At 41.1% G+C, this 16,843-nt stretch overlaps 3 protein-coding genes across 3 annotated transcripts in view; 2 read left to right on the top strand and 1 right to left on the bottom strand.

Moving 5' to 3' along the window:
- Positions 1-2,254: 2,254 nt before the first annotated feature.
- LOC105976488 (protein WHAT'S THIS FACTOR 1 homolog, chloroplastic) lies at positions 2,255-4,404 on the top strand. The gene has a single exon (XM_013001728.2). The coding sequence runs from the start codon at positions 2,492-2,494 to the stop codon at positions 3,662-3,664; it is 1,173 nt and encodes a 390-aa protein (XP_012857182.2). The 5' UTR covers positions 2,255-2,491; the 3' UTR covers positions 3,665-4,404.
- Positions 4,405-9,366: 4,962 nt separating this feature from the next.
- The window catches only part of LOC105976687 (cysteine-rich receptor-like protein kinase 26), a 49,724-nt gene continuing 42,247 nt past the window's right edge, over positions 9,367-16,843 (bottom strand). Inside the window, exon 8 of the mRNA XM_088818723.1 lies at positions 9,367-9,500. The gene's annotated coding sequence lies outside the window, so the exon portion shown is untranslated. The remainder of the gene's footprint in view (positions 9,501-16,843) is intronic.
- On the top strand, positions 10,260-11,933 carry LOC148770488 (uncharacterized). The gene has a single exon (XM_088817870.1). The coding sequence runs from the start codon at positions 10,260-10,262 to the stop codon at positions 11,931-11,933; it is 1,674 nt and encodes a 557-aa protein (XP_088673996.1).

Genomic DNA, 16,843 nt, shown 5'->3' on the forward strand with positions numbered 1-16,843 from the left:
CGCCTCATGACTATCTCCTCCGTTCCAAAATGAGTCCTTCCAAACGAAATGAATCGAGATTCACCTGCTGATCTTGGGCAATACTTTGAAATTCAAAATATTGCTTGGCTTGGAAAATCCATTCCGTTGCGTTTTCCGCGGCAACTTTTGGAATTTGTTGTTTGAGGTTTGTATTTGGGACAAGGTTTGGAGTTGAGTGTGTTGTAGGTATATTATTATTTTTTGCTTGACCGGTAATGATGTTTCTCCCACAACAAAGAGGTTGACATCATTTTCGGGTTTGGAAGAGGCTCTTAGAGCTCGAAGATCGGTGAGAACTGGAGGGTGTTGTGTATTTTGTCGAAATTTGATCTGTGTCGAGCTAGGGTTTCAATAACCTCAGCACGAAACTCAACATCTGATTGGTTACGTGCCTCCATGGAACGTAACGGCTCTGATACCATTGTTACGTGGTAATTTGAGCAAAGAAACATAGTTCGGGAATTAAGAAGAAATCGAGAGATATGAATTAGGAGAATTAGAATTAGGAGAATAATTAGAGAAGACAAAAGGAAGATAATTGGTTCATAAACTTCATAATACGTAACTTTCCAATTACTCTATTTATAATATTCATAAATAATAATTAAACTACCACCCCACTAACGCCTTAACCACACTATCCTACTAATTTAATTCATGCAAACTAATTAAAAACTACCTACTAACATATAATTTGACTAATTCTAACTAAATTAAATAATAAAACATATATTTCCCGCCCGCTCGAAATATCCTTCCTTGTCCTCAAGGATATAGTCTTGATACGTGTATGGGATCATTTTGCGAATTCTGTTGGTCGGGTGATCCATCAATTATTTGAGAGAGTTGCTCGAACTCCTCACGATAAATGGCATCAATGAGTGCTTGTTTCATGAAACGAGTGAGGGCTTCGGAAGGATCGTCAAATTCGGTAAGGCTAAAACGGTAGAACAACGCCTTAGTAAAATCTTCCCCTGCCGACGAGCCCTTGAACTCAATTAACCAGCGATTCCGTTCCAAAGTGAGTCCTTCGAAACGAAATGAAGCGAGGTTCACCTGCTGATCTTGGGCGTACTTTGAAATAAATCAAAACTTGGTCTAGCAAAACAATTACCCAAACATACAACTCCTGATCGTGATAATTTAGTTCGGACTTTTCGAAATAGTACAAAAGAATAAAATATTTTACGATGAATGTTATGACTTGTGGAGTTTGTTAGTTCGACACTTCTTTATTTTTTTTTTTTATGAATGTTGTGACTTTTCGGAGTTATTTTTAATTTTCTTGGTAATTACTTTCTTTTTGTGGAATAATATTTCCTATTTCTAGGGAATGAAAAAAAAAATTTCTCCATTTTTAGGCAAAATTTGGGATTTTTCAATACGTGTCCCAAATTCCTGATGTACCAGAGAATCTAAAAGTTTGGGTTTTCTTTTTTCAAAAATCACCCATGTGTAATCTTGAATGGTTAAAAAAGACCATGTTTTAAAACAATTAGCATTAAACCCCCTATAAAAATTAGTCAAAGCCAAAAAAACCCATGAATGATAAATGAGTTCTTGATGATTTAAATGAAGAACTATCATCTTCTTTTTCATTCTTTTGCAGTCCCTTTTCGTGTTTTTTCCCTTTTTCATTTTTTCTTTTCATTTTTCATTTTTTCTTTTGTAAGGGTAAATTAGTCATTGCATGTAAGTCAACAACCAATTTTGAAGAAAGGGGCGGTACGCTATAATAGATAACATAGGAGGGTATGTGCTAATTTTTTAAACACGGGGGCTTTTTGAGATTACACAGGGGTTATGTGCAATTAACTCAAGTTTGGAACAAAATATTCTACCCCAAATTTCGAAATCCCGATCCGAATATCACGAACACCCGAAATCCCGTTGCAAACTCACCCCTATTTCAAACAACCATTAAAGATAAAAATGTAAACAAACTTCTATCAAATAAATTACATTTTGGACAAATTGCACTTCACCCGCTCAAAAAATGCATTTTTTGCACTTTCCCCCTCAAAATACAAAAATGATACTGTCTTTGAAATATATATTTTGAGGGGGGAAGGTACAAAATAGTCATTTTTTAAGGGGGTGAAGTGCAATTTGCCCTTACATTTTTAACAATATTGACTGAAATTTTGTGATAAACTTTTGTTAAAGTTTCAAGTGATAGAATGTAACACTAAAAATTAATTTTACGGAAAATCAAATAATAATAATTGACAAATGGGCTGAATCTGATACCCTAATTCTCAGTCTCTAACCACAATCACCACTACCAACCGCCCACCAGCAACTCCTACACAGATTCTTGAACAATCAGTCAATCCTCAAAGTAAGGTTTGTTATTCATCTTTTTGCTATTGATTTGGTATGGAAGAAATGAAAATTTTAGTCTGTAATCGATATTAATGGATTGCCGCCGAATCAACGGCGGCGCCACCTTTCTTCCACTACCACCGTCATGGGCCTTCTCCACCACCTCCTCTCCCGAACCATCTCAACCCCGTCAAAATCCCACCATCTATTCACCCAATTCTCCCACCAATTCTCCACCTCCTTCCTCATCACAAAAACCCCCAAAAAATTCAAGAAAAAACGCAAGAAAAAGGAAAGCCCACGAACCAAATTGGTTCAAACCGAACCAAACCTAATCTCCCACTTCGAATCGATCCTAACCAGAGATGCCCATTTCAGATTCCTAACCAAAACCAAAGAATACCTCTCCAAACAGCCCCAACAAATCCTCCGCCTCGACGACGCCGGCAAGCTCCACCAGCCGCTCGGCTTCCCCCGCGGCCGCAAAGTCCTCAAATCCATCCTCCGCCACCCTCTCATTCTCCAGACCTACCGCCACTCCGACAACAAAATATGGGTCGGTTTCACCGACTTCATGGACCGTTTGTTGCTCACCGAATGGGAGATCGCTAACCACTTGGAGCGGCAGAGGGTGGACGTGGTCCGAAAACTATTGATGATGTCGGCGAATAAGAGAATACCATTAAGCAAGATTTACCACAACAGGCTCTTGTTCGGCATACCGGAAGATTTTAGGGATAGAGTCGTGAAATATCCCGATTATTTTAGAGTAGTGGTCGAAGAAGACGGAAAACGAATTCTTGAATTAGTTGATTGGGATAGTTCGTTGGCGGTGAGTGTTTTGGAGAGGGAGTTTTTAGTGGACGAGGACAAAGTTAAAAGGGCTTTCAAATTCCCGGTAAAACACGGCAAGTTATTGGAGTTGGATTTCGAGGACGAACGGAAGTTGAATTTGTTGAACACGTTGCCTTTGGTTTCGCCGTATTCGGACGGGAGTAAGTTGGATTTGTGGACTTTGGAGGCGGAGAAGTATAGGTTGGGCGTCGTGCACGAGTTTTTGAGCTTGACGTTGGAGAAGAGGGCGTACATACATAACATTGTGGAGTTCAAGGAGGAGTTTAGTCTGACGAAGCATACTTATCAGATGCTTTTGAAGCAAGCGCGGACTTTTTATCTGGCCGGTACGGAGATGAATTGGTGCGTGTTTTTAAAGGATGGTTACGGTGGAGACGGAGAGCTTGTGGATAAGGATCCGCAAGTTGTGTTTAACGAGAGGCTTTATGAATATGCGGATATGCAAGAATTGGAATCCCGGTGAAGTTTTGGATTTTTGAAATGAGTTGTGGGAGCATAGTCGTAGAACTGCTCATCGTGCAATTGGTACAATGTGTAGACTAATGTGGGTATGTTTGTTTTATATTGTGTTGCATAAAGAACAGAAGTGTTTTAGAAGGGGGCGGCTATTGGCAATACCATTTTTTCTTTCGTCACTGGCATTTGTGTTTGTGGTCTTGTGTTCGTTAATGATAGGAGTGTAGTTTCTTTTGGATGGTCTCACACTAAGCAAAACTGGTATTTCGAATAGCTGCCCCCCTTTTAGAATGCCGTATTTGTATTTCTCTATAGTAGATAGTATGTTGGTAACCAACGGTCAGTGCCTTGGTTTTTTTAGTTTTTAATACTCAATTCATTCATTAACAATGAGCCCTCATCAAGATCTGCAGCCCATTAACAGTGCGCGTCGAAGAGAGACGAAAATGTAGAATCTGATGTATGCAGCAGAGTTTCGCAACGAGAATCCACACGCAAACAGAACACACATTGGGAAACAACATCATCACAAATGTACATACTCATCCTCAATTTTAAAAATAAACACCATATACTCCCCTCTTTTCATAACAACGGTCTCATTTTAAAAATATGTTGTTCTATATTATATGTCACTTTAGACTTTCAATATTCCATTAAATGCATTTTTTCATGTTTTAACCTTGTTAATTCAACTATAAGTATTAACTCTCTTATCATATCATTTAGTTATTTTAGTCTTTCTAATGTATTTTGCCTAAAATTAAGACACGTTTATTGACATTCTTCTGTAATGCTAAAAACGACAAAAAACGACAGTTAATTAGGAACAGATGGAGTAATAGTTGATAATGAAAAAGACTATTCATTAACAACGGTTCTAGGCTAGTGTTTCAACACAAAATCCTCATTTTGTTATGACGAGACTACAAACAAGAGAATAAGAGTTTTTAGCAAGCGTTACCTCTGTGATAAGTCTAATTGCCGGAAAAGCCCCTATGTAAAAACAATTAGCATTTGCCCTCCTATGTTAACAAGTCAAAAGGCACATGCCCCATTATCAGCAAATCGTGTATTGCACGCGCAGTTTGTGCGGTATGTGTTTGTTTTTATGATGTGAAAAGTCTTAAATGCCCCTTGAAATACTTTTTTTTAATAAATAAAAATCCAATTGAACTTAAATATAAATGATCCAAATTATTGGATCCAATTGCAAATTTTAAAAAAGTCTTCAAAATCCTATTCTACTTCTTCTCAAAGCCTGACCAAGTGCAACAGTGATGCCGCCCCCTTTCTTCCGTCACCGTCTCCATCTCCCCAGGCGGCAGATACAGTGTCGGCACCAAGCACAAAGCATGGTGCACCAATCATTTTTTTCTCTAATTACATTATGCCAATAGAAACTTCGGATCTGCCTTTGTCAGGGATTTCCAAAGGGTTTTTTTTGCTGTCAAAACTCCATATTCAAACCGGTATGAATCTAGAGATTCAAGAGTACATGTTTCTTCAACTGCCGTTCCTCTTTTTTCATTTTCCTCTTAGAATTGATGAAATGAAAATAGAGGGTAAATAATTGAATTTTTTTAAGATTAATGGTTGGCATGGGGCAATGGTGGAGATTGGCAGTATATATATCGGTCGTGATTGAAGAGATCAAATCAATGGCGGAGAGACTTGTTTTTTCAAGAAACACCGTGTAAGTTGCAGGTTGGTGTTGTGGTTTGCAACTTGGGGATTTCATCGGGGCTGAGGACTATGCTCTTGAAGTGAAATGAGCTGGTGGGCGTCTCCGATTTGCAGCGGCAATGGCGGAGGTTGTGGTGAGAGATGAAGAAGATGATGACGTGTTTTTTAAGTATTTTCTGTATTTCTAATGATGGGTAATTTAGTCATTTGATCTAAGTCAACGGGATTATTTTGAATAGGGACTATTAGTCATAACCCCTCTAGTGTTTTTTTAATAATGAGGGATCTAGCCATATTTTCAATATTGGTGGGAAACCCACTATTTTAATTAATCCCGAAAATAGCCTTTTTGGAGCCACGTTATTTCTAAACAAAAAAGTCACACGAAATCAGGAAAATAAACAGCTGAAATCGTGTGAGATTTTATCCCCAAAATCTCGCTCTTCCAAATCTTTCCATAACTCCCACTGGAAAACCTAAATCTGCTAAACGACTACGCCGGTGACATAACCTATGGCTCAAAAATTTGAATTCCTGAAAAATTCCTAAACTCACCCACCAAAATCTGCGAAACGACTATATTGTATCGTTCCCTGGGTAAAAAAAATAGGCGACGAAGCTACAAAATAAGTGAAATTCTTGAAGCAATGGACACCAACGCATCGCAATCGAAAAATAAAGCGACGTCTGCGAGCAGTAAGTATCCGAATGAAATAGTCATGTTCATTAATATTCTATCTTCGATTCTACCAAGAAACACCATCTACAGATGTGTTTGTTTAACATTTTGTTTTTGTGAACAGGAGAACGCAAGACAAAAGCATTGAACGACATTTGGCAAACCGACGCAGGTAATTAATCTGTTATTCTTGCTGGAATTAGTGGGTTTTGTATGTAGAACTTGTTCAGTCAAAAAAACACATAACACGCTGTGAAACACAATAGACTATTTGGCTGTTTGTCTTGAATGTTCCTGGAGCATTAATTCGACTATTTGTTTTGAATGTAAATAGACTATTCTGTAAATAGTTCATTGCGAATTGTTGACTGTGAAAATCGTGGGCTTGAAGTTTATTTATGGGGCAATTAATATAATTTGAAATAGATGAATTTGTTAAATAGTTGTTTTGTAATTAGCTAAAATAGAAATAGTTGAATCTTACATATATGGTTTTGTTGGTATATAGTTAAAATAGATGACTTTGAAAAAAACAGTGTAATCATGTTTGAGTATACTGCAAACAGACTATTTTGTAAACAATTGCTTGTAAATTATGTAATTGTAGAATATATGACTGTATCGTAGATGTTTGTTTAAATAGTTCATTAAGAATTGTTATTAATCTGTTATTCTTGCTGGAATTAGTGGGCATTTGCATGTAGAACTTGTTCAGTCAAAAAATCGCATGACACACTGTGAATCAAAATAGTCTATTTGGCTGTTTGCCTTGACTGTTCTTGGAGTATTAAATGGACTATTTGTGTTGAATATTAATAGACTACTATGTAAATAGTTCATTAGGATGTAAATAGACTATTCTGTAAACAGACTATTCTGTAAATTGACTATTCTGTAAATAATTGGATTTCAAATGAAGCATGTTAATTAGAAAGGTTGATAACTTAAATTGTTTCTTTGTCAATATTGTAACTTAATTGAATTTTTCCATTAGACATTGTTTTTAAATTACAAGAAAATACACCTTTAACTTACATAATGTACAATTTCAGAGAAAGGCCCTGGCAAAAACAGCAGAACATCACAACCTAATACTCGTATGTCCAGAAGAGCAAATCGTTTCACTCGCTGAAGCGCCACAACAAAAGGATGATAGTGTTGACTGCGGTGTGGTGGTTTTGTATGTGATTAAAAAACTTTTCGAGCAACAACCAATCATAAAGGACAAAGCTGAATCAGAATACCCAACAATGCGAACTAGAATTGTGCAAACTTTTCTAGATTGGGGAAGCAAAAAGATGAATTTGAGTAAAAACATCGCTTGATTATTTTAGTTCAATGTAGTTGTAAACTTGCGTATAATCTCTTTTTTGGTATTATATGTTGACATATTATTACTTTTGGGTAAAGTTGTTTTTTTAGCAAACTTTTAGTTTAATGTAGTTGTAAACTTGCGTAGAATGTTTTATTTGGTATTTTATGTTGACGGTGTTTAATTTCTGTAGTGGCTGGTATTGGTTTATAATAGATGTTCATTAATAGTTGTATGTTTTTTTTGTTGCTGAAAGCACAACCGTGTGTTGTAGTGGAAAGGAATAAGCATAAGGATGTTGAAAAACAACTATAGGTTATGTAACCAACTATTTCATAGTTCTCATGTCATGACAAAGTGTAATGTTAGTTATATATGTACGTATTTTATACCTAGTTTTCATCTATACACTTTATGAGAATAATTACTTTGGATACAACTATTATTTATAAAAAAAAAAATAGTTGATAAATTTGTACACTGAACACCATATGTTGAAAACATCACACAAACAAAAGCATATCAGTGAACTGAACTATACTTGAATATAAGGTATATTCGATCTATTTAATCGAACTAAACTGAACTATACTAACAATAGTAAACCAGTCAACAACAACCACAAACTTGAAAAACTTGAAAGGCATATATTCGAATTGTTTCATCAATGTACGAATAAGATTGTAAACAAAACCAACTACAATTAAAAAAACGGATAAATTATAAAAATTCCACCCGCATGCGGCATGTTTTCTTATTATGATTTCCAAATCACGATCTTCCGTATCCTCAACATCTTTGTCATAGCCGATCATTGGCAGCACCATTTGCGCGTGGACATGCCGAATTGGTGAAACCACATGTTGAATTGGTCGAATCACAATGCCAGTTGCACCATTCACCACGGCATTGATACGCACTAAAGATAATTTGCGCATCAATGCAAACATGGATATCAAGTCTTGATCATCCGTAATAATGCATTCTCCACAATCTGCCACCATATATGTGATGCTTATATTAGATACATTCAGACATTACCATTTCGAACACGCAAAATCAACCAATGCTTGGAAAGTATGTACAGAAGATCGCTTCAAAGCAACCAAACCCCCGTACTTCACAAAAATATTAACACTGCTATCCATCTACAACAAACATAAGATTTAAATGAAAATGCAGTTAATAGAGAATACACATGAAACAACCATGATTAGTTACTGCATAAACGACTATAAGTAAAAACGATTATAAGTAAATCAACTATAATAATATTTAAATTACGAACATGTTACTGCAAAAACAATAGTCGTGTTACCTGCATAACACGACTTTAAAATCTCAACATAATCAGCAAAAAAAAAATCCCGCGTTCATACATAACAACATAAACGATCCATATGCTATCGTTCGCACAAACAACAAAACAGCAGTTTGCATTTATGACATCAATTACAAACCACTTTCTGCAATTAGATCGGAATCACTATAGATATGAATCCAAATTAAATGCATCGAATCAGCGCTCAAAACATCTGCGTTGCAAACAAAAAAAAAAAAAAAACTCGCCTTCTTCAATTACAGTCGCCGACTCTCTGAACAGAATCAGATATGAATCTCAACGTGCGCCTTTGAAATGGTTCCAAAATTAACACGATGTTTGAGAGAGATGAGACGGTTCAAAAATTAACACGATGTTTGAGAGAGATAAGACGGTTATGGAATATGCTGATATATCGTGATCTCAGAGATTTTCTTTAAATCACGTGTCTAAAATAAATTAATTACACAGGGGTGAATATGTAAATGTCAATTATCTAATTAATTATTAAAAATTGAATTTAATAAAAGGGGGGTTCTCACTAATTATAAAAAAAAGGGTTATATACACCCTAATATATGTAAATGATGTGGGGGGTTTTCACTAATTATCCCTTTTGAATAAGGAGCGGTGGGGCTAAATAAAACCCATCATAGAGGGTCAATGCTAATTGTTTTAAAATAGGGATTTTTCTGGTAGGGATCTGTGCAATTAACTCAAGAGAATAATTACCTCATTAAATATATAAAAAAAATATATTACAAATAAAACAACAACATTGAAGACGAACGATGAATTTTTGGGCTCCAAAATGATTGGGAAAATACACACTAACAGTTAAGGATGTTGATATACCTAAATGGGCCGGCCCAATGGGCCCTCAAATATATCTACTAATTAGGCTCATTACACGAAAGCCCAAATACCTTCAAAGTAAGGCCTGGGCCCAACAAAGTAAGCCCAATCCAATCACCGAGATATAAATAGGTATTTTACTCATTTGTAAAGGTACGTTCTAATTATTGACAACCAACCACGAGTTTTATTCTCTCTGCTATCTCTACGATCCGTACATCTGACTTGAGCGTCGGAGGGGTTTCCGCCGGATCAACCCCCGGCTTAGTTCACGTGTGCTTATTTTGTAGGGACCTCAGGATCATCGAGTTGACTAGCTACTGATCAGCTTTGCTCTCCCAGCCCGTTTTCTATACTACTCCGGTGAGCTATATTTTAGCATCATCATTTTGGCGCCGTCTGTGGGAACGATGCAAACCAGATCACGTAGCCAACAAGATCCTCCTGAGGCGTCAGCTCGGAGAGAAAATGACACGGCTAATAACCTTCCCGTCCGTGGAGGATCTGGCATACCACCTCCTCCACGCGCCGCGGAGCCGCTTCCTCCACGTGCCGCGGAGCCAGCTCCTCCACGTGCTGCAGATCCACCTCGCGAGGTTCAGGTGATCCCCCATCGGGACCCACCACTCGCCGATCCACCACTCCCTGCTCCTCGAACGGTTCAAATAACCGAGGACGCGCTCCAACGTATGATAGCGGAAGCTTCTACTCGCGCCGCCACGGAGGCCGTAACTCAATATATCGCCACGATGGGAGCAAACGCTCCCAATGCGATACCAGCGCCAGCTCCACCTGTAGCGCCACCCGTGGCCCCACAGCCAATACCGAATCAAATAAGTGTTTCCTCCTCTACCTCGGATCCACGATCCCGAGTGCAATTATCTACCAACCACCGAGGGGCACAGCCCAGACAACAGCGTCAGCGCTCACCCCCAAGGGGGAATGCGTCACCACAGAGAGTCCCTCTCTTTAATGAGGGAGAAGGCGAGGTAAACAGCAGAATGTCTCGCCAAAATCTTTTCCCCCAACCAAATAATCAAATGGGTGAAAGAATGCCTCTCCCAACAAGACGCAGTCCTTTCACCATAGACATTCTCAACGAGGTATTACCTCAAGGAGTGAAGATCTCGGGGTTACCTCAATTTGAAGGGACCACCGACCCACAAGAACATATAGAGAAATTCAGTGCCATGGCGGATTTATATGGCCCGACGGATGCTGCTATGTGCAAAATGTTCCGTACCACTCTCTCCAAGAGAGCAATAATGAACTGGTTCAACTCCCTGCCCATAGGGTCGATTGACACCTTTGCTCGGCTGTCAACCCGGTTCACCAACCAATTCGCCATCAACAAACAATATGCCAAGACCCCAGCTCATCTTTTCTCAGTAGTACAGAGAGATAACGAAACGCTCCGCAACTACATTAAGCGTTTCGTAGAAGCCGTCCATGAAGTCCCCAGTGTGGGGCAAGACATGCTCTCCGGTATTATGCAGCAGAATTTGAAACCGGGTAGATTCAAGGAATCTATTGTCGGAAGACCCCCGGGCAACCTAGAGGAATTGTTAAATCGAGCCGAAAAGTACGTCCGGATAGAGGAAGCCTCTACCCATGCTCCTCCTAAAAGGAAAAGGGAAGATGACCGTCAGGACAATAGGAGACGTGATGACCAACGTCCACCACTTCCACCTCAAAGCCAACCCTCCTCCTCCTACAATAGATTCACTCCGTTAAACGCTCGCCTCACTGAAATCCTTCACGTGATAGAACAGAGAGGTTTAGCGGAGCCTCCACGTCCTATGCAGCCGAATGCAAAGCGAGAAAAGTCGGATCGTTATTGTCGATTCCATAAGGACAAAGGGCATACTACAGAGGAATGTGCACAACTCAAAGCGGCAATTGCGAGACTGATCAAACAGGGCCATTTAGGCGAATACATCGATAAGCCGCGAAATAAACGCCGTGATGATCCCCCACGCCGAGATAACAATCGAGATCAACAACAACGACGAGAAGATGGGGGTCATCGACGTGACCTAGATAACAATGATAACCAGCCTACCCGGGGAATCATCTCATTTATCTCCGGAGGACCGGCGGGAGGCGATTCACAAAACGCAAGACGCACCCTCGCTCGATCAGCACGTATGAATCAAGAACGTGCTTCTCCATCCACACGCATATATCAAATACGAAGATCCGATCACAGCATAGTCTTCAACTCCTCCGACCTCGAAGATCCAGATGAAGACCATGTCGATGCACTGGTAGTAACAACAACGGTGGCCAACTTCTTGGTAAAGAAGATATTAGTGGACGGTGGAAGCTCAGCTGACATCATGTACCTCCACGCTTTTAAGCAGCTAGGCATAGATAATGCCCGGTTTAATCCCGTCTCCACACCCCTGAAAGGATTCACATGAGAAGGCATTTTATCCATGGGAGAAGTAGAGCTGCCCGTCTCCTTAGGGGAAGACCCTTGTCGAATCACAAAATTAATTAAGTTCCTCGTCGTCGACAGGCCATCACCCTACAACATCATTCTGGGGAGGCCAGCAATACACACATTCAAGTCAGTGCCCTCCTCCTATCATCAGAAGTGGAAGTTCCCTACTCCCTATGGAATGGGGGAAGTACTTGGAGACAGGCGTCTCGCTCGAGAGTGCTATGCAAGGGCCCTACGAGAACCTTCCAAGAAGCCTAAACCACCCGGAAAGGGAGACGACACCCAAAAATCCGACAAACGGAAGTGGGTCAATGCGATCATCGAGGATAATAAAGAAATCCTCATCAGCGTACCTGATGACAACATCAAGCTAGCGGCCGTCGAAGAACTTAAGCTCATAGAGCTCACTCCCGGAGATACCTCCAAACTCCTACGCATCGGATCCGATTTAGATCCTGAGATGGAGACGCAATTAGTCAAATTCTTGCGGCACAATGGAGATGTGTTTGCTTGGAAAGCTCAAGATTTGTCGGGCATTCCCCCTCAGGTAGCCCTACATCGGCTTAACGTCGACAAGAGGTTGAAGCCAGTCAAACAGAGGAAACGGACATTTGGTCCCGAGCGCAACAAGCATATCAAAGCGGAAGTGGCAAAACTCCTTGAAGCGGGCCACATACGACCAGTTCAGTATCCTGAATGGTTGTCGAACGTCGTACTCGTTCCCAAACCCGGGGGCAAGTGGAGACTATGCGTAGACTTCACCGACCTCAACAAAGCTTGTCCTAAGGACCCTTTTCCTCTACCTATAATCGATCAACTCATCGATTCGACCTCAGGATGCGAGCTCCTCAGCTTCCTCGATGCATACCAAGGGTATAACCAGATCTTACTTGCGCCAGAAGATCAAGAAAGGGCTAGTTTCATCACTGACCAAGGTATCTACTGCTATCAAGTCATGCCCTTCGGGTTGAAAAATGCGGGAGCCACTTACCAACATCTAGTGAACGCCATGTTCGCGGATCAGATCGGTAAGAATATGGAGGTGTATATCGACGACATGCTCGTCAAAAGTATCAAGGTCTCGGACCACCTAACTGATCTGGATCAATGCTTCGCTACCCTGCGAAAATACAAAATGAAACTCAACCCCCTCAAATGCTCGTTCGGAGTTCGAGGTGGCAAGTTTTTAGGATACATGATTTCACAGCGGGGAATCGAAGCTAATCCCGCAAAAATCGAAGCAATCACCTCCATGGCTCCGCCAACATCGATCAAGAAAGTTCAACAGCTCAACGGCTGTTTGGCATCCCTGAACAGATTCATTTCAAGATCAGCAGACAAGGCTCTCCCCTTTTTCAAGATTTTAAGGGGAGGAAAAAAGTTCGAGTGGGATGAGGCATGTCAAAAGGCCTTCACGGAGTTAAAGTCATATCTCGCATCTCCACCCCTGCTTACAAAACCTCAACCGGGAGACATCCTCATGCTTTACTTGTCTACCTCGGCTGATGCCATCAGCGCAGTCCTCATCCGAGATGGAGGAAAAGGTCATCAACCCATATACTACATAAGTCGCGCTCTCCAAGGAGCCGAACAACGCTATACCAACATGGAGAAGCTCGCTCTCGCCCTCATCAACGCAGCCCGGAAGCTTCGACCTTACTTCCAGTCACATCAAGTGGTGGTTCTCACCAATTATCCACTGAAGCAAATACTAAGGAGTCCCGAAACGTCCGGACGATTAGCAAAATGGGCAATAGAGCTAAGTGAATACGGTGGAATTCAAACCCCGCCCAGCTATCAAAGCGCAAATATTGGCTGACTTTCTAGTCGAAATGACCTCAGTAGAAGAAATCACCTATCTACCTACTTGGTCCGTCAGCGTCGATGGATCTTCCACTGCCACAGGAGGTGGAGCGGGCATCGTACTAACGAACCCCGACGGAGACGAATTCGAGTATGCTCAACGCTTCGAATTCACAGCCTCGAACAACGTCGCTGAGTACGAAGCACTGATAGCGGGAATCCGCCTCGCCCTAGCAGCCGGAGCGCGCAAGCTCCTAATCCAAAGCGACTCTCAACTCGTCGTCAACCAAGTACTTGGAGCTTACGAGGCTAAAGAAGACACCATGGCCAAATACTTAGCTCTCGCGCACACTCTCTTATCTAAATTCGAGAGCTACGAGATAAGACAAGTACCTCGCTCCAATAACGTCCATGCTGACAAATTAGCTAGGCTTGGAAGCTCCATGGCTAGCATCGGAAGTCGGAAGGTGACGCTCCTCACCTCACCTCAGCCAGAGATAACTTCACCCACTGAAGTACAGTACACCGAGGAGGAATCAGCCATGCTGGTTCACTCCAATCCTGAAGTATCTCAAGAAGGGAGAACTTCCAGCGGATTCCACCGAAGCACGAAAGTTAAAAACGAGAGCCGCTCGCTTCATCATAGTGGGAGAAGAGTTATACAAACGAGGGTTCTCATTCCCTTACCTCAAGTGCCTCGACCCGACCACAGCGGATTACGTACTTAGAGAAGTACACGAAGGCATCTGCGGAAATCACTTAAGCGGGAGAACTTTAGCTCTCAAACTACTGAGACAAGGCTACTATTGGCCAACGATGCATGAAGACGCGAAGAAGTTAGTCCGGAAATGTAAGCCCTGCCAAGAGCATGCAAATATCACTCACCTGCCAGCGGCATTAATGCAACCAATTGACAGCCCCATCCCTTTCGCCCAATGGGGGATGGATTTAGTTGGACCATTCCCGCCCGCTACAGGAGGACGCAAATACCTCATTGTAGCAGTGGACTACTTCACCAAATGGGTGGAAGCTGAACCCTTAGCACGCATCCGAGAAAAAGAAGTCATCCAATTCCTATGGAAAAACATCGTGTGTCGCTTTGGAATCCCACGTTCCATTATCTCAGATAATGGAACACAATTTTGCGGTGACAAAGTGAAGAATTGGTGCCTCGGTTTAGACATCAAACAGTTCTTCACATCCGTAGCCAATCCACAGGCTAACGGCCAGACGGAGGTCACGAATCGCACCATACTCCAACACCTTAAGACAAGGCTTGGAAGTGCCAAAGGGAAGTGGGTGGACGAATTGCCTAACGCACTATGGGCTTATCGCACAACCCCACGAGCAGCAACCGGAGAGTCGCCTTTCAATCTAGCTTTCGGAACAGAAGCTATAGCACCCGTTGAAATAGGTGAACCATCTTGGAGAATCACCAACTATGATCCAGCAGCTAATGAAGAAGCTATGCGAGGAAGCCTAGACCTTGTAGATGAGCTACGAGAGATCGCATACATCCGGCAACAGATGTACAAATCACGCATGGCCAAGGCATATAACTCAAAGGTCCGTCCCCGCTCCTTTCAAGTTGGGGATTTAGTCCTCCGGAAAGCTGAAGCCTCTCACCCCATTGGCAAGCTCGACCCAAAGTGGGAAGGACCATATAAAATCACAAAAGTGGTCAACACTGGAGCATATCGCCTCGAGAACATTGATGGACACCCTATACCCAGAACATGGAATATAGGGAACCTCAAACGGTTCTACGCCTAAGGTATACATCTGCCTTACTTCAGATCAGTTGAGGTCACCATCCATACCCCTTCTATATGAAAGATACTTACAAATTGTCACATCTGCAGGCTCCGCGACCTTTCACGTAACTCGTCTTGTAAGTTGTTTCTACATGGTTAGAAATTTTCTACTACATAACTAGGTGCGTTAACATCCTACCTAAACTGGGGGGCTAGTGAATTTATTTTCACCAGCAATTCATCATCACATCCCACCATCTTATTAAAGATTGAGAGCCAATTACGAGGGGATGCATATTACTCAATCAACGGCCCAAAGAGCGAGAACACTCCATACCACATCGCCAAGGGTAACTATACTTCCACTAGCATTCAACACACGGATGATCTTATTTACTCCTACTAACGTGAAAAAATAATTCCACTAGCAGGCATGATCGCATAGTAACTCGCAGCAACTCACGAGTTGATTTCATATCTCGAAGTGCGAGGAAGAAAAAACATCCCCGTAGTATGGTACGTAGATCGGCAATGCACATCCCCTCAGCTTCAATTACTAAGTCTTCAATACAAATGCTTAGAAAAAATTCTTTTTTCTCAATTATATTTGACAGGCATAGAGACGCCAAAGGAATTCATTTTACCATCAGCACAGCAAAACGAACGAGTACAAGGAAGACGGGGAAGAAGAACAAGTGTAGTACAATCACTTAGGACAATTTTTATCAAGTCAAATTTTTTTTTTTTGCTCCACCAGTAGTTATTTACCTTCGCCTCACGTAGGCCTATCGCATTAGTCATTTACTTACATTCGCCTCACATAGGCATGTAACAACTCTCCTTTGCTATCGTTGAATAAATAATACTTTTCGCTTTACTATCTACGCCTTTACGTCTATACAAATTACCTCTTACCATGAGTTCAAGTCAATACCACCCTACAAACACTTAGAGAGATTTAGATAATCCGTATAGCCTGGCCAGCTGGATTAGCTAAGTCCTTTTATTTGTTTCACGAGGTGTTAATTTTAAAACGTGGCCACGGACAAATATATTTAAGACCCAAGCGGTCCGAACAAAGGGCACGACCCTTAACAAAAACCTTGGGAGACTGATCCCCTCCTCAAGTACATCGCGTACAATGCTAAGTGTAAATACATATAAGCAGCGCATTAACTCTTGACAATGTCAAAACAAATAATTCAAGATATCAAACTTCAAATGTCAAACAAGGAAAAAATTCAAACGAAATAGTAGAGGACATACCCATCTACATTAGCGAGAAAAATAAACTAAGACTCCAAACAAAAAAAAAAAATATATAAGTTTA

Source organism: Erythranthe guttata, chromosome 5 (assembly GCF_056151865.1).
Source record: "Erythranthe guttata isolate IM_541 chromosome 5, IM_541, whole genome shotgun sequence".
Taxonomy (NCBI): Eukaryota; Viridiplantae; Streptophyta; class Magnoliopsida; order Lamiales; family Phrymaceae; genus Erythranthe; species Erythranthe guttata.

Bases quoted from the DNA above. Each gene is read 5' to 3' on its own strand.
- LOC105976488 (XM_013001728.2), top strand. From the start codon at position 2,492: ATGGGCCTTCTCCACCACCTCCTCTCCCGAACCATCTCAACCCCGTCA.
- LOC148770488 (XM_088817870.1), top strand. From the start codon at position 10,260: ATGGGAGCAAACGCTCCCAATGCGATACCAGCGCCAGCTCCACCTGTA.